We start from the raw sequence: 26314 nt of genomic DNA, 5'->3' as shown, positions 1-26314 counted from the left end.
TCCGCCAAGCAGGACCTCTGAAAGGAACTATACTTACCTGCGACCCGACGCTCCTTTTTTTGGCTCTATAGGTCTACGGCTACCTCACTGCTGGGTCAACTGGTGTTTGGGGACACATCACCTCTGAGGCCAGTCATTGGCTGCAGCAGCACACATGGCCTGTGCAGGATGTTTGCATGCAGGGACCAGAAGAGCAGTGAAGACGGCCCAGGACCCACAAAGCTGGAACCGAGTAGTGGGGGATGAGGCAAGTATAGATCCCTCCACAGGTCCCACTGGGTGGGGAATTTTAACAAAAAAAAAAAGAAAATTGTGGACAACCCCTTTTAAAGGGCTTGTCATACCACAGGAACCCATTAGGGCATATGGACCTGAGATAAACGAACGGTCAATCATCTGACTAGCCAGCATGTCGCACTTCCCCTGCAGCAAACTATGCCGGTAGGTGGCTCACCTCTTCTAAAAGAAGCCTTTGACTGTTCAGTTGCTCGTGGCCGAGAGTAATGGTTGTTCCCTGGACATTTTTATAGGTCTGCTACTTTTGCAGCCATTTCTTTTGCTGCCTTTTATACATACAAGCGAGTACTGATGAGACTGCCAAATTAAGTTCTCAAGGGATTGAGTAGGTGAGCACAAGAGATTGCGCTGACTCAGCAGATGACCGATGGCTTGCAGGCATTCTGTGGAGCGAACGCGCTGAGTCAGCACATAGTGACTGCTAACAAGGCACCCGGTGCTCACCTCCGTGTCCTCTGTCCTGCAGGAATGTATCACCCTGGAAAATTGCCCAAGAGTCCTTCACTTTAAATTGTTTTTTATTTATGAGCCTCTGTTAGTTCTAGAGCCATGAAAATAATTGATTTGTTAATGTCCTCTTTATGCCAGCGCCTGTCTGCCTACATAACATCTGCAGGGTGAAAAAGGACAGTGGGGATTCTGTGGGGAGGAGGAGATGCCCAAAAAATAAGTCTGGTGTGAACTGGTCGTCTCATGCAGCCCATAATTTCATAGAAATCAAAACTGAAAAGTGGAGCAGTTGCCCTCAGCAATTTTTGAAATGTCATAGTGACGTATCAAAGGTTTTGATGGGTGGGGATCTGAGTGCCGAGACCCCCACCGATCTTGGGAACGAGGAGAGAACACACTCGCATGGCACGCTCTCCTTACTGCAGGAGATTGAAGTGAGACGCCTCAGAGTTTCTGAGTCTGCCTTGCTTCCTCTTCTGCTTGATATGTGAGAGATTCTCTCTCATTCTACAGATCGGTGGGGGTCTCAACGCTCAGACCCAACCAAACAATCAAAAAGTTTTCTAAAAACTCTAACCTGTTCACAAACAACACATTATTAACTGTACACATGCCATCACCAGCAGATGCCAGCTGTAAAATACAGCTGACATTCCACTGTAATCTCTGATCCCAGCCATTAATCCCCTTAGATGCTGCAGTTTATAGTGACTGCAACATCTAAGGGGTTACACAGACCCTTTGTCACCCTATTGGTGGTACTACAACTTGCTTCGCAAAAAACAGGCCCTCATAAACATATCTATGAAAATCTAAAGTTACGCTTCTCCTAATCTGATGATACCGACACCTTAAAAACTACTTTTATTCTAGAAAAGTAGTAAAGCAAAAAAAAAGTATATTTGGTATCGCAGTAATCGGAACAAGTAATTTAAGTTACTATGTTAATTGTATTATTAAGCATACCATCATACAGCTATGCCCAGAGAAAAATAAAAAGGTATGGTTCTTAAAACGTGTGATTTTAAAAAACAAAAAACCTCAGAAATACACTTTAGGGAATTTAGTAAAGGCTGCACACTGTTTTTCAGGCATACAGATTGTTCATATTTTACATAAGCAGCATTTTGTGCAAAGTTTTGTGACTTTTTCAATTTTACATGCATTTTGCCACTCTTGAAAAAAAAAACTAGAAGGGGGCACAGTCTCCCGCTGCTTATCCCATTTATCATAATTTACTACGAAAACTGGTGGAAATTATAGCACAAATCTATTGCGGCTCATAGCTGGCATCGATTTGCTTTTATGGCACATGGTGTAGGCCTCAAATGTGGCACATCTTAGCCCAGAACTGGCATATAAAACGTCAATCTTAATACATTCTCTCATCGGTGTCCTTAAAGGGGTTATCCCATGATGTGAAAAATGAATATCAGTCATATAGTACATGACAGTCTCTTTCTAACAAAGTTAGGCTATTTTCACATAACGTTTTTGACATCCGTTTAATGTATACAAAAAACGTATATGTTAAACAGATGCCTCAGGCTGATGCCATACAGTGGCATCCGTTCAACATAGGGTTCCATTGTAAAAAAAAAAAATTATATGAAATGTGTATACGTTAATGGGTTGCAGGGTACAAAAAGTGGTGCGCTACGCTTTTGTATCCTTTTTCTTTTTTTGGCCAACATGTACGTTAAATGGATGGCAAAAACGTGATGTGAACCCAGCCGTAGTACCAGCCTTGCATGGATCCAGAGATCTCACTGTTCATTTCTCTAATTGTTAGATTTTTTTTTTTTTCATGTTGGCAGGTGTGGGTGTGTGTTATTTCTGCTGCAGTTCTCTCCCTATCACAGTGCGGGGGGGGGTTATTTCTGCTGCAGTTCTCTCCCTATCACAGTGCGGGGGGGGTTATTTCTGCTGCAGTTCTCTCCCTATCACAGTGCGGGTGTGTATTTCTGCTGCAGCTCTCTCCCTATCACAGTGCGGGGGGGGTTATTTCTGCTGCAGTTCTCTCCCTATCACAGTGCGGGGGGGGTTATTTCTGCTGGAGCTCTCTCCCTATCACAGTGTGGGGGGGGGGTTATTTCTGCTGCTGCAGCTCTCTCCCTATCACAGTGCGGGGGGGGGGGGATTTCTGCTGCAGCTCTCTCCCTATCACAGTGCGGGGGGGGTTATTTCTGCTGCAGCTCTCTCCCTATCACAGTGCGGGGGGGGTTATTTCTGCTGCTGCAGCTCTCTCCCTATCACAGTGCGGGGGGGGTTATTTCTGCTGCAGCTCTCTCCCTATCACAGTGTGGGGGGGGGGGGTTATTTCTGCTGCTGCAGTTCTCTCCCTATCACAGTGCGGGGGGGGGGTTATTTCTGCTGCAGTTCTCTCCCTATCACAGCGCAGGGGGGGGGGGTTATTTCTGCTGCAGCTCTCTCCCTATCACAGTGCGGGGGGGGGGGGTGTTATTTCTTCTGCAGTTCTCTCCCTATCACAGCTCGGGGGGGGGGGGGGTTATTTTTGCTGCAGCTCTCTCCCTATCACAGTGCGGGGGGGGGGGGGGGGTATTTCTGCTGCAGCTCTCTCCCTATCACAGTGTGGGGGGGGGGGGTATTTCTGCTGCAGCTCTCTCCCTATCACAGTGTGTGTGTGTGGGGGGGGGTTATTTCTGCTGCAGCTCTCTCCCTATCACAGCTTCTGACGGATACAGCTGGGGCAGTTGAAGGTTGGAACTGAGCATGTGTGTCCATCTCTATGATGTTATTTAGGAGGAAGAGAAATAAGAAAAAGAACAAACAGCAGGTGGCACTATACAGACAAATTTTATTAAATAATTCAGTAGCTCTACTAAATGTTTAATTATATGCAATTACAAAAATATTCAAAACCAAGAACTGGTTTGAAAAATGTAGAATATGTTCGTGGGACAACCCATTGAGGCTACAAAGTCATTTGAACCAGTCAGTCAGCGCCTCCATTCTTCTTATGCCTCTCATATAGGTACCAGTTTAATCCCTCAGAGAGAATGTTCCTTTATTATCGACGTTCCTTTATTCCCACATCTGTTCAGAAACTGATAGTCGTCTTTACTGAGGATTGCTGCTGCCACCGATAGCATTGATTTTTCTTTCTTTTTTTATCCCAGCTCCATTCTCTGTGAACAATACGTTTATTTTTCACCTTTTTGTACATTCACCCTTGTCCATTATCATTATCATTACAATTACTATGAAATGAGAGAATAGTGATGATAATTACCTTTAGCCAATGTAAATGGACCTTGATACAAAAAAGCAATTTGAAATCTCACAAGACCAGCAGCAGATCACTATGCAGATAACAGAATAGGAGAGTCACGGAAAGGGTTCCTTTTTTTGGGGGGGAGGGGGGGGGCTGCTTTCGCCATTGAGGTCTTCTGAGTTATGGATGACTGAAATTGTATGATATCTTTTCCATGTTTTGCTTTATCTAATCAGTGGTAGAAATTGTAATAATAGGAATAAATCTTAGGCTTTCATTTGCATTTCCTTCCCTTATGCTAAGATGATACATCCATCATGGAATTAAAGAGCAGGTATACATGGGGTGTGTTCTGCTAAATGAAAGGGTTATCTAGAGTGGAAATATAAAAAATATATATCTCTGAAATGTATCTGCTCTACATTGGTGGGGGGTGGATGGTATCATATTGAGGTTTTAATGTGCATGCGTTTTAGACATTGATACTTAAAGGGGTTGTCCCTTTACTAATCTTATCCCCTGTCCACAGGATAAGTGTTTGCTTCCAGCTCCGACCACTGGGACCCCCCGCTGTTTACTAAAATGGGGTGGGTCCATGTTCCCACATTTCAATGGAGTAGTAGACACACATACATGCTGCTGTTTTATTCATCTCTATAGGGCTCTGGCAGCCAACACGCATGTCAACCGCTCCATTCGAATGGGGGAACACTGGTTCCCATTCTAGTGATGAGCTGGTGTGCCAGCAGTCACATTCCCGCTGATCAGGCACTTGTCTTATACCATATTGTGTGGATAGGGGATATGTTATAACGAGAGAACCCTTTTTAAATAGTTTTTCGGAGATGACAACTAGTCAAAAGGTAGATGAGAAATGTCAGATTGCTGGGGTTCTGAAAGCTGGAGAATCCTGAGAATGGAGGGTCACCCCTGTCTAAATAGAGCAAGTTTGTTCATGTCAGTCCACCACTCCATTCACTTATGAGACTGTGTTAGACAGAGTTCCATCAGTCCCAAAGAAGTTAATGGAACGGTGGACTGACATGCAAACTACTGCTACATTCATGAATGGCACAGAGGGGTGATTAGATGAACAAGTCCTCGTCTTCACACTCCTTTTCTGAAAAAAAAAAGACGCCTAAATGTGACAATAAGACAAGAACGGGCATGGTGTCTGATTGGTGGGTGAAGGGAGATTAAAAACATGCACAGAAGTCCATGTTACCCTTCCCTGGGGACATGTATAGATGAAACAGAGGATTTAATTTTTCTCTCGTCCATCAACCTCTCCACACTGCCCCCCTCCAGGCTGGCTGAGATCACAGCGAGCTGAAGTGGGGGCAGGGCTATTTTAACCCTTCATATCTAAGGCTGGGTAGCAGCTTTCGATGAGAGCCAGGTCTTGTTTGAAAGATGATAATCTAACCGTTTAACAGTGCTAGGTGAAATACATGGAGAGATTTGAAGCGATAAGAAATCAGGTCACAAGTGAAAGCTGTATATACATCTTTCACTAAGACCCATTTTTAAAGGCTTTAACTTGCAATTCGGCTGTAGACCAGTGACAGCCTAATGACAACCCAAGAAATAGCCCAAAAAAGTGGCCTCCTGCTGTATCCACACAGACTGAATGGTGTTCATTGAAAACAGTATTGTCCTTTCCTGCCTAAACACTCACCGTTCAGGGTGATCTTTGGGGCGAGTGGGCAGCACTGACAGCTCATAGACACTCTATCTCAACACTTATCAGTTTAGGCTGCTGTCTGATGGGATTCATTGTGAAGGCAGAGCCTGCCAGTCTGCAAATGCACAGAAACTGAAAGCTGTGCAGGAAAAGCTTTTGAAAACTTTTAATAAAGATCAATTGAAAAACATGATTTTTAGCCCAAAATGAGTAGAATGCAATAATAGTTTTGTTTTTTTTGTTGCATTTTTTTTTTTTTTTTCTTTTCTTTTTTTTTTTTTTTTTTTTTTTTTTTTTTCTTATCTAGAATTATTAATCTGTATGCACTGCTGGCTGAGGAGTCGGCAACCTTCGACATTCCATCTGCTATGAAGCTACAACTCCTGACATGCACACTTGCTTGGCTTTTCATGTAACCCCTGTAGAGGTGAAGGGAGTTGTTGGAGGTTGCTGATCCCTGCTCTGTTGTATTAATGACAGCTAAAATGTGAGAATGCGGTTTTCTTTTTGTTTTTAAAAAATATATATATATATATTAAGGTTATAGTTTGGTAATATTACACACCTTTCTTATTTCTTTAGAATCCAATCTAGATCGATGCGGTTTTCGAGGTTCCTCATGTTTGGGGTTACCGTTCAATCCTTCCAAGGTATGTTAATACTTGACAAGTGTAATTGTGCAATTAAATAAAGACATCCGCATGGTCATTCACAATGCCAGTGACCTACGTAAGGAGAATTCCCTAATAAAACTGAGATTTGCAGATGACGACAATTCTGCTTCCCCTTTTATACACGTTTACTGGATATTTTTGCTTTGTAAGGCCCTGCTCACCTAGCGTCTTGGTTTCTCTTTATAAATGGAGCCATGATGCTGTGCTGCATCCCTCATGACCTATAAAGGGAGCTGTCTGGGTTTTGCCGTTCTGATAGTAAAATGAGTGCTATTCTTGCTGTTAAACGTGATTGAGACCTTAACAGAACCCCCGACAGAGGGTCCTAATGCAAATGTGGGCAGAGCCTGAGCTGGAGGATCATACGATAAAGGCGTTGACGCAAGATATAAACATGTCCCCTGTCCACAGGAAATGGGATAACTGTCTGACTGGTATGGTCCAATCGCTGGGACCTCAATTAATCATAAAAACAGAAACCCTGTATCTGCTATATGAGCTCAGCCATATTTACACATTCCTGCTGCGGTCCATTCCTGCTCTATTGAACTTCTGGTGTGAACTGCCCCTTACAGTTATTAAAGGGGTTCTCCGTTAATGCCATTTTACCAAGTGCCAGCAGCCTGCCCCATTAAGCTAAGGATTCATACTTGCGTGTTTCCTAGCTGCTCTGGTCCTCCATGCTGCCTCCATATTCCTCTCCCCGCACAGTTTTTTCTTCTGTCGCTGCATGGTCGCATGCTCTGCTGAAGCCAGTCATTGGCACATCACTGCTTAAGCCAGTCAATGGTGTGTGTTATTCCCTCATTTTCCCAATTACAATGAGCAGATAAAAGGTCCAGAGTTCATTTCAAGTGTGCTATTTGCATTTTGAATCTCTTGCTGTCAACTCTCAAGATGAGATCCAAAGAGCTGTCACTATCAGTGAAGCAAGCCATCATTAGGCTGAAAAAACAAAACAAACCCATCAGAGAGATAGCAGAAACATTAGGCGTGGCCAAAACAACTGTTTGGAACATTCTTAAAAAGAAGGAACGCACCGGTAAGCTCAGCAACACCAAAACACCCGGAAGACAACGGAAAACAACTGTGGTGGATGACTGAAGAATTCTTTCCCTGGTGAAGAAAACACCTTTCACAATAGTTGGCCAGATCTAGAACACTCTCCAGGAGGTAGGTGCATGTGTGTCAAAGTCAACATTCAAGAGAAGACTTCACCAGAGTGAATACAGAGGGGTCACCACAAGATGTAAACCTATTGGTGAGCCTCAAAAACAGGAAGGCCAGATTAGAGTTTGCCCAACGACATCTAAAAAAACCTTCCCAGTTCTGGAACAACATCCTATGGACAGATGAGACCAAGATCAACTTGTACCAGAGTGATGGGAAGAGAAGAGTATGGAGAAGAAAAGGAACTGCTCATGATCCTAAGCACACCACCTCATCAGTGAAGCATGGTGGTGGTAGTGTCATCGCATGGGCATGTATGGCTGCCAATGGAACTGGTTCTCTTGTATTTATTGATGATGTGACTGCTGACAAAAGCAGCAGGATGAATTCTGAAGTGTTTGGGGCAATATTATCTGCTCATATTCAGCCAAATGCTTCAGAACTCATTGGACAGCGCTTTACAGTGCAGATGGACAATGACCCAAAGCATACTGCAAAAGCAACCAAAGAGTTTAAGGGAAAGAAGTGGAATGTTCTGCAATGGCCAAGTCAATCCCATGACCTGAATCCGATTGAGCATGCATTTCATTGAAGACAGTTGCAGTAGAGGCCTGGCAGAGCATCACCAGGGATGAAACCCAGCGTCTGGTGATGTCTATGCGTTCCAGACTTCAGGCTGTAATTGACTGCAAAGGATTTGCAACCAAGTATTAAAAAGTGAAAGTTTGATTTAGGGCTCTTTCACACCTGCGTTGTTGTGTTCCGGCATAGAGTTCCGTCGTCGGGGCTCTATGCCGGAAGAATCCTGATCAGGATTATCCTAATGCATTCTGAATGGAGAGAAATCCGTTCAGGATGTCTTCAGTTCCGGAACGGAACGTTTTTTGGCCGGAGAAAATACCGCAGCATGCTGCGCTTTTTGCTCCGGCCAAAAATCCGGAACACTTGCCGCAAGGCCGGATCCGGAATTAATGCCCATTGAAAGGCATTGATCCGGATCCGGCCTTAAGCTAAACGTCGTTTCGGCGCATTGCCGCATCCGACATTTAGCTTTTTCAGAGTGGTTACCATGGCTGCCGGGACGCTAAAGTCCTGGCAGCCATGGTAAAGTGTAGTGGGGAGCGGGGAGCAGTGTACTTACCGTCCGTGCGGCTCCCCGGGCGCTCCAGAGTGACGTCAGGGCGCCCCAAGCGCATGGATCATGTGATCACATGGATCACGTCATCCATGCGCATGGGGCGCTCTGACGTCATTCTGGAGCGCCCAGGGAGCCGCACGGACTGTAAGTATACCGCTCCCCACTACTACTATGGCAACCAGGACTTTAATAGCGTCCTGGGTGCCATAGTAACACTGAACGCATTTGGAAGACGGTTCCGTCTTCAAATGCTTTCAGTACACTTGCGTTTTTCCGGATCCGGAGTGTAATTCCGGCAAGTGGAGTACACGCCGGATCCGGACAATGCAAGTGTGAAAGAGGCCTTATAATGATTATTCTGTCCCATTACTTCTGGTCCCTTAACAAGTGGGAGGCACATATGCAAACTGTTGTAATTCCTGCACCGTTCACCTGATTTGGATGTAAATACCCTCAAATTAAAGCTGACAGTCTGCAGTTAAAGCACATCTTTAGTAAATTGCATAATTTGGATAAAACTCTCTTGTAGGGCTCGTTCATACGGCCTTAGTGTTTTGTGTTTTTAGAGGCAGAATTAAAGGAATTTCACTGTACACACTGTATGAACAGCGGGTCTACTACTACTGTGCTGGTGTCACCCTAGTGCTATTCATGGCATGCTGCCATGTCTTGTATATAGCAGTACTACCGTAACTGAAGTCACTCGTACAGTAGTAAGCGGGTGGGTATGTAATACTTTCATGAACCAGCTCTGAAGGATATTTTAATTTTATTTGAAATTCTTACATCACTATTCAATAAAGAGAACCCATTTGGCTTGTCGGGACATTCATCTCCCCGCAGCAGGCGATTATATATGTGCCTCTCCATTGTATCCTAAAAACAGACACTCTAACATATTGGATTATGTCTGTCCTACTGCGGATTACAAGGGTTGCAGACGTCACCAAGGGGTCCCCTAATTAGATAAAGGCAACCTTGTGTCTCATATACGTCTACAGCAATTTGATGATGGGGGTTGTTGTTATTCCTTTCATATTACACAAGCCTTTTATGAATTGTAATTTTGACAGCGGTGATCAGTAACGTGACGTCTCACTTTCTGCAGATGTCCTTATTTCGTAGATTTTAGAATGACTTCTGTGTATAGATAGTTCTATTGAAGTCCCTTTTCATGACAGCCAGTGACACTTCATATATAGTGGGTGTCAGCAATGGATAAAAGTCAATTAACATAAATTTTGGTTTACAGACCATATTTTGCCATGAGTCCTTATACAGTACGTTACATTAACATTCAATCCTCACCCTTATATTCTTCTGTTACTTTACAGGGCCATGGAATTTACCACCCATATGACAGTGGCCACATAGCGATGACCTACACGGCTCTCTCCAGCTTGCTTATACTAGGTGATGATCTGAGCCGTGTCCATAAGGAAGCGTGTCTTGCAGGACTACGGGCTCTCCAGCTTCCTGATGGAAGGTACACTCCCCATTTCACTACTGTTTAAGGGCTCATGCACACGATTGAAGTTTTGGCCCACATCCGATCCTCCATTTTTTTTTTTTTGTGGATTGGATGCAGACCCATTAGTTTCAACGAGGCTGCAAATGTCCACATCCATTTGACCACTCCGCGGCCCCGCGTAAAAGAGAGAACATGTCCTATTCTTGTCTGTTTTGCGGACAAGGATAAGGCATTTCTAAAGGAGTGCAAAAAAATAGAAAAAAGCATGCACACAGCCCGGATCCGTCTTTTGCGGATCTGCGGTTATTGGACAGCAAAAACAGATACAGTCTTGTGTATGAGTCCTACATGTGATCTCACTGTATACTAAAAATCCGTCTATCTGGGATATTCAATAGCTTAAAGGGGTCGTCTCACCTCAGTAAATGGCATTTATCATGTAGAGAAAGTTAATACCAGACACTTACTAATGTATCGTGATTATCCATATTGCTTCCTTTACTGGCTGGATTCATTTTTCCATCACATTATGCACTGCAATCCCACAGCGGTGGCCAGTATTGTAGCAGTATGCATAGGCTGCAGCTGTGGCCATAACTAATGGATACAAGCCGTGTATAATGTAATGGAAAAATGAATCCAGCCAGTAAAGGAAGCAATATGGACAATCACAATACATTATAGTAAGTGCCTTGTATTAACTTCCTCTACATGATGACTGCCATTTGCTGAAGTGACACAACCCATTTAACTGCATAGAACAGGGATGGCCAACCTGCGGCCCTCCAGCTGTTGCAAAACTACAACTCCCAGCATGCCCAGACTGTCTACAGCTATCGGCCTACAGCAGGGCATGGTGGGAGTTGTAGTTTTACAACAGCTGGAGAGCCGCAGATTGGCCATGCCTGGCATAGAAGTATTTGCTGCAAAGGAAACCTGAAATGCAGCTCCTCGCTCCCTCCTCCATTGTAACACCTGCCTAATATATGCCCCCAGATTAGTCCCTTACAGCATGCTTATTTACATGGACATATTATCAAGAATAAACTTTTCTGCGAGCGCTCATTCCTGATAATTAGCCCTTGTAAAAATGCCACAGATTACATGAAAAGAAAACAAAATGCTTGTCTTTCGAGTGGTCCATTGTTTATGTGGCACATAAAATAATCTGTCGGCAGCGCATCACCCTGTGTAATCGGGGATGTGCTGCCTACAAACAATGAAACAGTATAGGGATGAATGATCGCAGTAGCCATCATTCATCCCCATACAGACGGAATCATTGCTGCATGTAAATACAGCTAAATGAACTGGCAACGATGTACCTGACCATTACCCTGCGCCAGCCATGTAAATGTGCCCTGGAAAGGTAAACCAGGTGGTTGCAATACATACTGAGAAAATAGGGGTTTAGGTGCTTTAAGGTGGGAAATGTGTCGCCAAAAAGGTTATCTGCCAGTTAAAACCAAGATGGTAACACATCCTTTTTTTTTTCTCATCTGTTTTTATCTTGAGTTTTTTTTTATTCTATTTCCTGAACATTATTATGGGGGCGGCCATCTTGCCTGAGCTGTTCTTAACAGCATTTACACAGCATTAAAAAAAATTGCTTTATGGCAGCCCCATGGTCCATAGACACAATGGACAGGAGGAGACCTCATTGACTTCTATGGGAGAGTTTTCTAGGCATGCTCAGTGACCTGTGCAGAGTCATTGTAAAAGGAAAGAAGAGATAAGATTTTGATAATCACCTATTGTGCATGGTGGATCCTGTCTTATCTGTACACCGAGGTGATATCTATACAGGCAGGATTAGAATGAGTTTACTGCAGTAAAGTGATCTGTACAAACCAAGAAGTGGCGCCAATTATTTCACATAGTGGCCAGTGCGAAAACTGCAGGCTTTTTTTTGTTTTCTTTTAAATATAAAAAGTGACATGGAAAATGAAAAATAATATCATCAAAAATGATTAAAAAAATATGTTAAACATAAAAAAGTGATTTAAACAGCAGGTCATTTTCTGAGGATCCATTGCCTTTAAGTAAATCCTTCAACGTACAGCCTAAAAAAAGAAATAAGTTCAGACTTCAGTGGGGGCCGATCATTTCTGAGCTGTTTAAATAATGGAATTGGAAGGGGGTGACGTCTCCATTATGTAGAGCTCTCATTATGGCCGCATTTCAGAGCTGAATGTTAAAATTCCAGATATTTAGCGGTGCATGAACGCTTTCCCTTGTTGCAGTGTCGGGTGTGTGTCTCTTTTCCCCTATTACCTTAGACTCTGTTCACATCTGCATCCTGTGCCTGGTTCGTCACCACAGTGATGTGCGGAATCTGATGTATACCGGATCACTGAATGACCGTGTGCACATAACCTTAAAGGGGTAGACCACTATATATAGATTACTAGCTGAATGACACATACATACAGCTAGTAGTAGGTGTTAATAAACTATTGGTGCCAATGTTTTTGTGACCAGTCCTGCCCATCAGGACCTGGAACATAATGCATGTCTCACCGGTGTAAGTGAATGGAGGGACAGCGCCAGACCTGCTAGTAAGCATAAATGCAGCATTTTAAGCTATTCGACATTGGTGCCCATGGTTCAGTAACTCCTTTTTCTACCTGTACCCACACATTTGCCACTAGTGATATATACAGCGCCCAACCCCTTTAAATGTGAGTAGTCTAGAAGAAATTTATACACTGTCTTGTCAGTTAACACCTTAACAACCTAGAACAGTGATTTTTAACCTTTTAGAGACCAAGTGCCCAAACTGCAAACCAAACCCCACTTATGGCAAGGTGCCAACACCGCAATTTAACCTGAATACTACAGTGCAGTATAGTCTATCTTCTGTGTACTTTATCATTTAGCTATAATAACCTACCTACAGTGCTGCCCATAATTATTCATACCCCTGGCAAATTTTGACTTAAAGTTATTTTTATTCAACCAGCAAGTAATTTTTTGACGGGAAATGACATAGGTGTCTCCCAAAAGATAATACGACGATGTACAAGAGGCGTTATTGTCGGAAAAAAAACATTTCTCAGCTCTTATTTACATTTGAGCAAAAAATACAAGATGTTCCGCACTGTGGAAAATCTAAGAGGACGTGATCGGAAGCCAAAAGTGACACCTGTGCTGGCCAGGAGGATAGTTAGAGAGGTGAAAAAGAATCCAAGGATCACCACCAAGGCCATCTTAGTGGCAATGTCTCAAGGCAGACAATCCAACGGACACTGCACACTGCTGGGTTCCACTTCTCCATATAAGGCCTCATGCACAAGACCGTGCCGTTTTATTGCGGTCCGCAAACCGCGGATCCGCAAAAAACGGAAGCCACCCATGTGCCTTCCACAATTTGCGGAACGGGCGGCCCATTGTAGAAATGTCTATTCTTGTCCGCAAAACGAACAAGAATAGGACATGCTACATTTTTTTTTGCGGGGCCATGGAACGGTGCAACGGATGCGGAGAGCACACTGAGTGCTGTCCACATCTTTTGCGGCCCCATTGAAGTGAACGAGTCCGCACCCGAGCCGCAAAAAATGCGGGCCGGATGCAGACCACAAAAACGGTTGTGTGCATGAGGCCTAAGGCACACAAAAGCTCGCTTGGCCTTTGCAAAAGCTCATCTGGACAAAGAAGAAGACTTCTGGTCTTCTGTGTTATGGTCAGATGAAACAGAAATTGAATTGTTTGGTCACAATGATGTTTCCTTCATTTGGCGTAAAAAAGGAGAAGCCTTCAACCCAAAGAACACCATCCCCACTGTCAAACATGGTGGTGGGAACCTAATGCTTTGGGGGTGTTTTTCAGCCAATGGACCAGGGAAGCTAATCACAGTAAACGGCACCATGAAAAAAGAGCAATACATGAGGATTCTCAACGACAACATCAGGCAGTCTGCAGAGAAACTTGGCCTTGGGCACCAGTGGACATTTCAGCATGACAATGACCCAAAACACACAGCAACAGTGGTGAAGAAATGGTTAGCAGACAACAACAGTAACGTTTTAAAGTGGCCCAGCCAGAGTCCAGACTTGAATCCAATTGAGAATCTGTGGGGGATGCTTAAGATCAGGGTGATGGCAAGAAGACCCTCCAACCTGAAAGATTTGGAGCTCATTGCTAAAGATGAATGGGCAAAATTACCTGTGGAGACCTGCAAAAAGCTGGTCTGCAATTATAGCAAGCGTGATTGCTGTAATAGCCAATAAAGGCTTTTCTATTGATTAATGAGAAGGGTATGAATAATTTTGGACGGGACACTTTTTTTGCTCAAATGTAAATAAAAGCTGATAAATGTTTTTTTTTCCACAACAATGACTCTTGTACATCGTCTTATCTTTTGGGAGACACCTATGTCATGTCCCGTCAAAAAATTACTTGCTGGTTGAATAAAAGTAACTTTAAGTCAAAATTTGCCAGGGGTATGAATAATTATGGGCAGCACTGTACATTCAGTGCGCTGCCTGTGCTGTTCATAGTGCGCCCTGCGCTGATGAATGGCAGGAAAGGTCTAAGGCATATTGATACACCTTAGACTTTTTACAGGGGGCGGGTGCCCACAGAGAGGGCTCTGAGTGCCGCCTCTGGCACCCGTGCCATAGGTTTGCCACCACTGACCTAGATGGTCTCTATACACTCGGTACTGGACTGGGGTACGTTGGGCCCACCTTTCATGTATCTCACAAATGTAATAAAAATACTGTACATATAACGCTCATATTACATGGGCTCCATTTAATGTATATGCCTGGAACGTATGCATTGAACAGATGACTCTGATGCATAATGTACATTGACTTTAAAAGGGGTTCTCCGAGCTTTTGATATTGATGACCTATCCTCAAGATAGGTCATCAATACCAGATCGGCAGGGGTCTGACACCCGGCACCCCGCCGATCCTCTGTACGAGGAGACTGCTCGCGCATGTGCCATCTCCAGTCTCTCTTCCTGCTCGCCGCTGGCATATTAATGTGTTAGCCAGGGTTTCTCAACTCCGGTCCTCGGGAGCCACCTACGAGTCATGTTTTCAGGATTTCCTTAGTATTAGGGCTCATACACACGACAGTATTTTGCGTTCAGTATACGGAACATATACTGAACCATTCATTTCAATGGTTCAGCAAAAAATACTGAAGTGTCTCCGTGTGCATTCAGTTTCAGTATTTCAGTATTTCCGTGCCGTGAAAAGATAGAACATGTCCTATTCTTGTCCGCAAATCACGGTGCTTGGCTCCATTCAAGTCAATGGGTCCGCAAAAAAAACTGAACACATACGGAAATGCGTCCGTATGTCTTCCGTTTCCGTTTCGTTTTTTGCTGAACCATCTATTGAAAATGTTATGCCCAGCCCAATTTTATCTATGTAATTACTGTATACTGTATATGCCATACGGAAAAACGGAACAAAAATGGAAACACAACGGAAACAAAAAACGGAATAACGGATCCGTGAAAAACGGACCGCAATACACTGAAAAAGCCATACGGTCGTGTGCATGAGGCCTTAAGCAGGTGATATGCTGCACAGCCTAGTATCAGTTAGAGAACATGGCACACACCGCTCTCAGCGAGCACCATGTTCTCCTCAGCAGCACAGTGGAGAAGGAGGCAGTCTCTCCCTCCCCACTATGCCGCTGCCACCAATGAGAAGAGAGAGGAGGAGGGGCTGTGGCCACTGCGCCACCAATGAATGTAATTTACATATTAATTCAAATGTAGGCTACGGGTGCTGGCGGCAGAATCGCATACCCGACACCTGGCCTCAATAACAGGGCAGGGCGATCTGCCGAACCACGGCAAAAAAAAACTCAGGTGTCACACCTGAGGGGTAAATTGACGGGGATTGCAGTGGCCTGTCATAGAGGTCTGGTATGTGATACCATACCGCTGCAGGCACCCGCAGCCTACACTTACTAAGTATTATAAACATTGGTGACACAGTGGCCCTTCCCCAAACCCTAGTTTTATAAATTATAACCATTGGTGGCGCAGTGGGTGAATAGGACAAGGGTTCTAGCCCCCCTAAGGGGGCTAATAGTTAGTAAAACCCTTTCCCAATTTTACATATAAAATTTATAAACAATAAAAATATTACATATCGCCATGCCCGAAAAAGTGGGAACTATAAAAATATTTCCTATGCGGTGAACGCCATAACAAAAAAAAAAAAAAAAAAAAAAAAAAAAAAAAAGGCCCAATATGCCATTTTTTTTTTGTCATCTTCACTGTTCTATTATGGGCCGGACGTTCCATAAAATACAGAAAGCATGCAGGTTTTTTTTTGTTTGTTTTTTTTCTTCTTGTGGTATCGAATAGTATCGAGTACTACAATACTTTTTTATGGTATCGAAATCTAATCAAAATTTTGGTATCATGACAACCCTAGAATGTTGCTCAGGGTGCCTGCCTGGGGTTAGTAAACCCCTGAGAGGGGTCTGGAATGAATGCGGAGCAGGCAGTTATAGCCCAGGGATAAAGTACAGAGAAGTCATATACAGTGTATTGGACTGTACTTTATCACTTGTCTATAACTGCCTGCTCTGTATTCACTCCAGACCCTATCCTGGAGGGAAGGGAGGCTGGTTTTTACATGGGACTGTATGTTGGAGGGAGTCTGAACGGAGGGGAGCGATGTTATTTAGACTTGTAATGGTTCCCCTGCATAAATACCAACATATTTATTTCTGTTTTCCATTAGATGAGCAGAACAACAGAAATAATGAAAGTGCTGGATCGGGCAAATAACTGACAGGAACAAAGCTGAACAGGCTCCATTGACAATAATGGGATCCGTTCAGTTACTGTTTTGGATCCTGTCTTGTTTACCAGTCCTGCATGCAAGGCTTTTTAGTCCGGTCTTTTTGACGGTATCTGTGACAAATACCCCGATCTGAGCCTCCAAGGCAGATGTGAGCAAGTCCTTAACGTTAAAGGGACCCTGTCACCAGGATTTTGGGTATAGAGCTGAGGACATGGGTTGCTAGATGGTCACTAGCACATCCACAATACCCAGTCCCCATAGCTCTGTGTGCTTTTATTGTGTAAAAAAACGATTTGATCCATATGCAAATTAACCTGAGATGAGTCAGAGCTTGAAAATATGACTCTTCTCTGGTCACACAAGTAAGATATGACTCTTTTATGTTAATTTGCATATGTATCAAATCGGTTTTTTTACACAATAAAAGCACACAGAGCTATGGGGACTGGATATTGCGGATGTGCTAGCGGCCATCTAGCAAACCATGTCCTCAGTTCTATACCCGATATCCCGGTGACAGGTTCCCTTTAAGTAGGCTGACGTGTTATTTATTTGAATTACTACAACTTTCTTTCTCCTCCTAGGCTAAAAATACTCCTCAAAAATGGTAGGAGTATTTTACTCTTTCGGAAAAAAATGTAGTGTGACCTCTGATAACACATATATTTTACATGTGTGTGTGTATAGATATTATACACACATTTACGTGATATACATACTGGATCTATGTGTGTAGAACGTGTAAAGTAAGGATCTTGGAACTTTGATCACTACATGTAACACCCTCCAGCATTGCCATATCATAATTTTATTTTTTTATATCTTAACTCTAGTCTAGATGTTCATTTTGTGGTAGTGTACATACCGTCTCATATACACACGACGGGCACATGCGCGTACAGCCTCATGTGTACACACGACGGGCACATGCGCGCACAGCCTCATGTGTACACACGACGGGCACATGCGCGCACAGCCTCATGTGTACACACGACGGGCACATGCGCGTACAGCCTCATGTATACACACGACGGGCACATGCGCGTACAGCCTCATGTATACACACGACGGGCACATGCGCGTACAGCCTCATGTATACAGAAGGCTACTTCACCGTTCCGTCAGCAGATGCAGGGTCTGTATCAATGAGGAGGAATGATGCCAGTGTGTGGTCTATTAGTTTTTGCAGGCAGCAGATCTGCACAGCCTCTGCTGCTGGCAAACAATGACTCTGTATGGGGACAAGCGATGGCATTTGCAATCACTCCTCCCCATACTGTAGAGGAGATCACTATGTAAATAAAGAGCAAGCGATTGTCAGGAAGGAACGCTTCCATCCAGAGAATTGCTTGCTATATCGGGCCATGTAAAGGGGCCCTAATCGGGGGTAGCAGCTTACGACTCCTGCTAAAAACTGTTTATCGGTGGGAAGCATTAGGAAGGAAGGGCCCATCTGGTAAGGCCTCATGCAGACGGACGTTGCCCGGCCATTCCTGTATTGCGGCAGCAAACAGCGGGTCCATAGTACACGGTCCCCAGCTGTGTGCACACTGCATCACTGATGCGGACCCATCCACTTGAATGGGTCCGCAGTCTGGAAGATGCGGTTTGGAATGGAGGCACAGAACCCCACTGAAGCACTACAGAGTGCTTCCGTGGGGGGTTTCTCGCCGTGCCTCCGCACTGCACAAAATAGAACAAGTTGAATCGGTCTGGATCCATTTGCGGCAGCCACACGGATGTTGCCCCGTGCATTGGGGACGGCAATTTGTGGAGCAAAGGCCGTGTGCATGAGGCCTAAGCCAGTCCAATACTGCAATAAAGGAGTCAGAGGGGCTAAAATGGAAAAAAGTTTAATAAAGATTTTTTTTATGTGTGTGTGTGTATATATATATATATATATATCTATATCTCTATCTATCGTATCTTCTCTCTCATGCTCTATGTATCTGTGTGTGAGCATGAGAGGTCATGGACCATGCTGCTGGTAAGCCTCAGGAAGCGTGAACTATATTTCTTTTTTTTTTCTTTCTTTTTTCTTTTTTCTAATTCTCAGAAAAACCCTTGAAAACCTGTTGCTGTGTATTTAAATGAAAGGTTATAAATGTGTGATAGAAATATGAGGAGGAGATGTGGGTCATCACTGTGGTTGCAGATACAAAACACCGTCGTCTTTATCTCCGCAGTTTTTGTGCGGTGCCGGAGGGAAGCGAGAATGACATGAGGTTTGTGTACTGTGCTTCATGCATTTGTTATATGCTCAACGACTGGTCAGGGATGGATATGGAAAAGTCAATAGAATACATTAGAAGAAGTATGGTGAGTACCCTTTTCCTCTCTTACTTGCATGTATCCTGCAACATTGAAAATGTAATGTACAGTAAGGCCCTCAGGAGGATATTAGAACTGAACACATGCGCAGTCATCCTTTTATTGTGCCAGGCCCTCTGACCATTGGAACATATTTTGGGAGATTCTTTGTTTTGCTCATAAAAATAGACATGTCTTATAGATGTTAAAGGGGTTGTCTTATAACAATTAGTGCATTTAGGACATATGGATACCATAGAGCAGTGATGGTGAACCTCTTAGAGACCGAGTGCCCAAACTGCAACCAAAAACCTACTTATTTATCGCAAAGTGCCAACACGGCAATTTAACCTGAACACCAATATCATATATCTTCCATGTACTTTATCATTTAGCTATAATAACCTGCCTACAGCTGCCTGTGCTGTTCATAGCATGTCCTGCACTGATGAATGGCAGGAAAAGTCTAAGGCATATTGGTACACCATAGACTTTCTCCAGGGTGCGGGTGCCCACAGAGAGGGCTCTGAGTGCTGCCTCTGGCACCCGTGCCATAGGTTCGCCATCATTGCCATAGAGATTTGCTCTGAGCCAGTACTGATAGGTAATTTGTAAGGCTGGGTTCACACGGGCGTTGGGGGAAAATGTGCGGGTGCGTTGCGGGAACACCCGCGATTTTTGCGCGCGAGTGCAAAACATTGTAATGCGTTTTGCACTCGCGTGAGAAAAATCGCGCATGTTTGGTACCCGAACTTCTTCACAGAAGTTCGGGCTTGGGATCGGTGTTCTGTAGATTGTATTATTTCCCCTTAGAACATAGTTATAAGAGAAAATAATAGCATTCTGAATACAGAATGCATAGTAAACTAGCGCTGGAGGGGTTAAAATAATAATAATTATTATTATTATTATTATTATTATTATTCTTCCACTTGATCGCGTAGCCCGGCATCTCCTTCTGTCTCCTTTGCTGAACAGGACCTGTGGTGAGCATTAATTACAGCTAAAGGACCTTTGGTGACGTCGCTCCGGTCATCACATGATCCATCACCATGGTAAAAGATCATGTGATGACCGGAGTGACGTCACCAAAGGTCCTTTACCTGTAATTAATGCTCACCACAGGTCCTGTTCAGCAAAGGAGACAGAAGGAGATGCCGGCTACGCGATCAAGTGGACTAAGGTGAGTTAAATTTTTTTATTTATTTTTTAACCCCTCCAGCGCTAGTTTACTATGCATTCTGTATTCAGAATGCTATTATTTTCCCTTATAACCATGTTATAAGGGAAAATAATGATCAGGTCTCCATCCCGATCGTCTCCTAGCAACCGTGCGTGAAAATCGCACCGCATCCGCACTTGCTTGCGGATGCTTGCGATTTTCACGCAACCCCATTCACTTCTATGGGGCCTGCGTTGCGTGAAAAAACGCAGAATATAGAGCATGCTGCGATTTTCACGCAACGCACAAGTGATGCGTGAAAATCACCGCTCATCTGAACAACCCTATTGAAATGAATGGGTCAGGATTCAGTGCGGGTGCAATACGTTCACCTACCGCATTGCACCCGCGCGGAGATCTCGCCCGTGTGAGCGCAGCCTAAGATGGTCTCCCATTTCAGCAGACCGAGCCTGTCCATTCATTAGGCTACTTTCACACTTGCGGCAGAGTGATGCGGCAAGCAGTTCCAAGCAACTGGCAAAACGTATGCCAACTGATGGCATTTGTAAGACTGATCAGGATCCTGATCAGTCTCAAATGCCGGATCCGCATTTCCGGAAAAACAGATCCGGCATTTTACTTTTTTTTTTTACTTTTTTTTTTTCGGTATGCACAGGCAAATGTTGAGTTTTTTTGGCCAGAGATAAAACCGTAGCATGCTGCGGTTTTATCTCTGTCCTGAGAAGTCAAAAAGACTGAACTGAAGACATCCTAAAGCATCCTGAACGGATTGCTCTCCATTCAGAATGCATGGGGATAAAACTGATCAGTTCTTTTCCAGTATTGAGCTCCTAGGACAGGACTCTATGCCGGAAAAGAAGAACGCTAGTGTGAAAGTACCCTTAGCATGTAATGCAATCACAGCCGATCTCCAGGAGGCTATGGAATCCAGACTGGGACAATCAGATGATCATGGGGCTTTATTTTTCTTTTTTTAATTAAAGGGATGGCGGTCATGAGGCGACTGCTTTCAGTTAAGACATCAGACTGTTCTTGGTTGCACTTAAGCACCAAATGTCATTTAAGGTATGACCACATGGCGCAGTTGTCCCACAGTTGCGACACTGTTGTGCTGCAATTGAGTACGATACGGCCGTATGATCCACAATGACTCTTATTTATTCAGGCCTGGACTGTTTAGGTCAGAATCATACTAATAGCTTTATGTCACTATCAGGCCTCATGCACACAACCGTTGTGTGCATCCGCGGCCGTTGTTCCGTGTTCAGTTTTTTTTTTTCGCGGACCCATTGACTTGCATTGTAAGTCAGGACGGATCCGTTTAGCTCCGCACGGTCAGGCGGACACCAAAACTACTTTTTTTTTCATGTCCGTGGATCCTCCAAAAATCAAGGAAGACCCACGGAAGAAAAAACGTTCACGGAACAACGGAAATCCGTTTTGCGGACCGCAAAAAAAAAACGGTCGTGTGCATGAGGCCTCATTTTGTAGAAGTAAGGTCAAACATAGGCACATAGCATTATAAATCATGATAATGCCGTGTGCGCCTGCACGTCCAGAATGGAGGATCGCGCTCACACACAGAGAATAATTCCTGCAATGGACTCGCTCGTGTGCAACAGGCTTTAGTCAGTCTGTATCATTAATTGCCATGCAGTAGGGATGTCACGATACCAGAATTTTGACTTTGATTTTCATACCAATTATCACAATATTGGATACCAAATTGATACCCAAAAATATAAAGTCCGTCCATACGGACTTCAACCATACTAATGCCTTCAACCACCATGCAGTACCCATACATCACGGTGATTGAGGTAATGTATGGAGCGGGATGAAGCAAATTAGGGGAAACCTGGATCAGGCGGATACATGAGTGTGGATGTTTGTTCAATGCGTTTTTATTCATCTCCTTTGTGAGTATAATAAAACTTTTTAAAGATTTAATCTTTGGTGGATCTTCACTATGTGCACGAAACTCTAACCTCCGCAGAAGGATCGTTTGTGATGAGACTATCCCTGCTGGAACTCGGATGTTCGGTTGCATAAGAAGAGCCTGATATAATCTGACCTAACTCAGAAGCCTTTACTTGCACGCAGCAGCGCGATCACCTTTATGGAATAAGTATGGAGTGGCCTGCTGCAGTGAGCCCGCTCCATATGCGGTGGGTGCCAGCTCTATAATACAGCAGGCACCCAGCCGCAATGACTGGGAATGGCGGTCCCACTGAACCAGGTCTTTTACCCACTGAGGCAAGGCAGTCGGATGTAGCTCCCTCTGCCTTCCGATCGGAACCCCTGCAGTAAAATCACGGTCCTCTGATCGGTTACCATGGCGGCCTGAACTCTGCTGAAGCCTTCCAGGCCTGCCATAGTAAGTTCTTTGCTGATCTGTGCATGAGACACAGCGCAGCAGGGACAGTGTAAAATCCTATTCACCCTAATAGATGTCTAAGGCGAAAAAGATCCCAGGTTGTAGCCCCCTAAGGGGGCTAATAGTTATTAAATAAAAAGTTACAAATCTTAAGTTTAAATCACCCCCTTTCCTCATTTTACTTTTAAAAATATATTAACAATAAAACATATCCGGTATCGCCGTGTCCAAAAATGCCTGAACTAAAATATGTAAAAAAAAAAATCCTGTGCTGTAAACGCCGTAACAGTAAAAAAATAATTAATAACCGTGATCAAAAAGTTGTACACACCACAAAATGGTACCAATAAAACTACAGTTTGTTCCGCAAAAAACAAACCCTCATACAACTCTGGATAAAAATGTAAAAAAAAAATTATGGCGGTCAGAAAATGGGGATGCAAAGAAAATTTTTAGATTATTTTTTTTTTTTTTTAAACAGTAGTGAAACAAAAAAAAAACTTATACAAGTTTGGGGTCACTGTATTCATATTAAACCGCATAATCAGAATGTCATGTCATTTTTAGCACACAGTGAACGCTGTGATGTCAAAACCCCTAAACGTTAGAGTTGTTTATTTTATTTTCTTCTCAGTTTAACCCTACAAAGTATTTTTCCTGTTTTCCAATAACAGACATGGTAAATTTAAATAGTGCCCTTTAAAAATACAACTTCTCTATATTACTATTCCACAACATACTCCAGGCTTTTGGACATTCCCCGACTTTCTTCCTAGCATTGACCTCTCTCCCGTGGCTGTGGAGCGATCTGTCCTTTCCTTTACTTCGAACCATACATTTGCCATTCTTGGGGGGTATCAGCTCAGAGCTTTCACTCATAGATCCGCTGGGACCCCTCACTCCCATTACTGATCACCACCTATTTCCTTCCCCCTCCCCCCCTACCTCTACCTACAGCAGAGATCCTCCCTACCTCCTCCGTTCTGTGCGGCGTGGGAAAAGGATTTAGGCATCCAGTTGTCCTCTTCTCATTGGCTCAGATGTTACATATTCTCACACAAAGCACTGTTAGCCACAAGAGCACAAGAGACTTGCTATAAGATCCTGTCCCGGTGGTACAGGGTACCGACACTGCTACATAAATGGTATCCCTCTGTCACAGACAGACGTTGGAGGTGTGGGACGGCTGAGGGCACGATTCTACATATTTGGTGGCAATGCCCGGCCCTTCGAGCGTTTTGGGACTCGGTCCACAAGGCTATACTCAAAATAACAGGTTTCCCATTGCCAAACACACCAGAAGCCTTTCTCTTATACGTTTTCGACCTTTAATATCCCTGCATATAAAAATTCACTGCTCAAATTTCTCATCCAAGCGACGAAGGCATAGCCCATACCCCCCAGAAACACGCACGATTCCTGAAGACTTGGAGCTCCTGGGAGGATTTTCGTATCTCGGGGACATACAGGACATTGTAGTCTGCCTCAATGATGGGATCTGTTTACTTCTAAACATATCTCCTTCTATATGTCTCTGACTTCTCTTTCTTCTGTTTTGTATTGCTTCCCTCCTATTGTTCTCTTCCTCTTGAACAATTTATTGTATTGGGGGGGGGGGGGGGGGCCAATACAATAAATCTTATTTTAATTTTCTTTCTCCCTTTTCAATTGTTGTGGTTTTTTATTGTATATAAACAAGAATGTACAATCAGGCCCTATTTTTCACTAGAAGGGCAGACGTATCTCTCAGCATTGTTATTAGAATGATATTCCAAACAGCTTCTGCGAGTGCTTATATTAATACTTTATGTAGAGCCTAGACTCTACTTGAAGTGCTAAATATGCATGCATTATTAGTTGCTACATACCTCTTATCTGTTCAAATTCTAAGGTTATGTCACTCTACAATATTGTACTTGCAATTTCCTATGTAAATCAGTCGTCCTACTTTTGTCACCTGTACAATTCTCTGTTTAAAAAAAAGTGTAAAACCCAACAAACGCTTTAATTCTAAAAGAAAATACAACTTTTCGCAAAAAATAATCCCTCATATGGCTTCATGAATGGAAAATTAAAAAAGTTATGGCTACTGGAACATGGGAAGGAAAAAAAGAAATGCAAAACAAAAAATGGGCACAGTACTTAAAGGGGTTGTCCGGGATTGGGGACATTGGTGTAATTGTTTAACAAGCACATAAATATTACATGCATGACTGTCCTACCTTTTGCCAGACTTTTCTGATTCCCCGTATTCATTGCACAAATTCTCAGCCGGAATTGAGTCTTTTCTCAGATTCAGTGACGTACCGGGTCCCTTTCTGCCCAGAGAAGCCTCTGCTTCGCAGGGAGCCCAGTGACGTCACCAATCAGCCACGGTGATTATGCAGAGCGCTTGGAGGGGTGGTAACTAGGCGGTAACAGATCACGCTAAGCCACGCCCCTCCGGTCCGGTGACTTCACTGGGCAGGGCGTTTTCTTCTCAATGAAAGAGGCAATATGTTCGGCAGGAGGGGGGATATGAGTCGTGGCACAGATTAGTCATCTGAAACCACGTGATGCTGTGCTGGGACCCACAGGGCAGTGCGGCAGGAATTTAGGCAAACATAAACATAGATGTAAACAGTGCATGGGGGACCGTCTGAGCCCTGTAAAACTGGCGAAAATACCTAAAAACATATGGGGAGACCTTGAATAAGCTGTTAATAGTGAGTACACTTTATAATTTTTTTATTTTTTTATTTTTTTTTTTTATTTTAGCCCGGACAACCCCTTCAAGGGGTTAAATGTAAACCGTTTATTGAATTGAACACAAAAATCTGAATCAGATTGTAAAGTTTGATTTGGATTTTTAAATGCAACATTGCGAAAAAGGACCTGTCCCCTAGCCTGACATTTCTGTCTTGGCAAATAATTGTATTTCCCATGTAATAACAATTCTGGAGCATCTATTTTATTTCTTAAGACTCTATGATGTGCCATTCCTCTGTTTATTCCTGCTAGAAGTTTCTAAATAAAGGTACATCTGCAGGTGAAGGAAACAGCTAGGCAGTCCCAATTCACATTTTCGTTTTGCCACGTGTCTAGTTTGCATGGACTGGCCATAGACTGGACAAGGAAATTTCCTGATGGGCTGATACCCAGGGGGCATTCTGAGCCCTTCTGCGGTACATGACAATCTGACACTCCCAGAGTTAAAGGGGTATTACCATCATAGACAATGGGGGCGTATCGCTAGGATATGCCCCCATTGTCTGATAGGTGGGAGCCGCACCTACGCCGAGAACGGAGGCTGGAGATAATAGAAGTGCACCACGCTTGCACGGCCACCACTCCCATTAATTTCTATGGGGCCGACAGAAATAGCCGAGCCAGTGCTAAGCCATTTTTGGCGGCTCCGTAGAAATGAATAGAGGGCGGTCTGCGCACTGCGCCCTCTACCACCTTTCCCTGCTCCATTCTCAGTGTAGGAGCGCCTATTCTAGCGATATGCCCCCATTGTCTGTGATGGTAAAACCTCTTCAATTAACTAAGGGAGCTACAGGT

General features: G+C 43.8%; 1 protein-coding gene across 1 annotated transcript in view; it reads left to right on the top strand.

The window, feature by feature from the left end:
• The window catches only part of PGGT1B (protein geranylgeranyltransferase type I subunit beta), a 61491-nt gene that overhangs the window by 15935 nt on the left and 19242 nt on the right, over positions 1-26314 (top strand). Inside the window, exons 3-5 of the mRNA XM_040421643.1 lie at positions 6249-6316; positions 9983-10134; positions 19088-19220. Coding sequence (XP_040277577.1) covers positions 6249-6316; positions 9983-10134; positions 19088-19220 — 353 coding nt within the window. The remainder of the gene's footprint in view (positions 1-6248; positions 6317-9982; positions 10135-19087; positions 19221-26314) is intronic.

This window comes from Bufo bufo, chromosome 2 (genome assembly GCF_905171765.1).
Source record: "Bufo bufo chromosome 2, aBufBuf1.1, whole genome shotgun sequence".
NCBI classification, from domain to species: Eukaryota; Metazoa; Chordata; class Amphibia; order Anura; family Bufonidae; genus Bufo; species Bufo bufo.
This window is presented reverse-complemented; position numbering and strand designations above follow the sequence as displayed.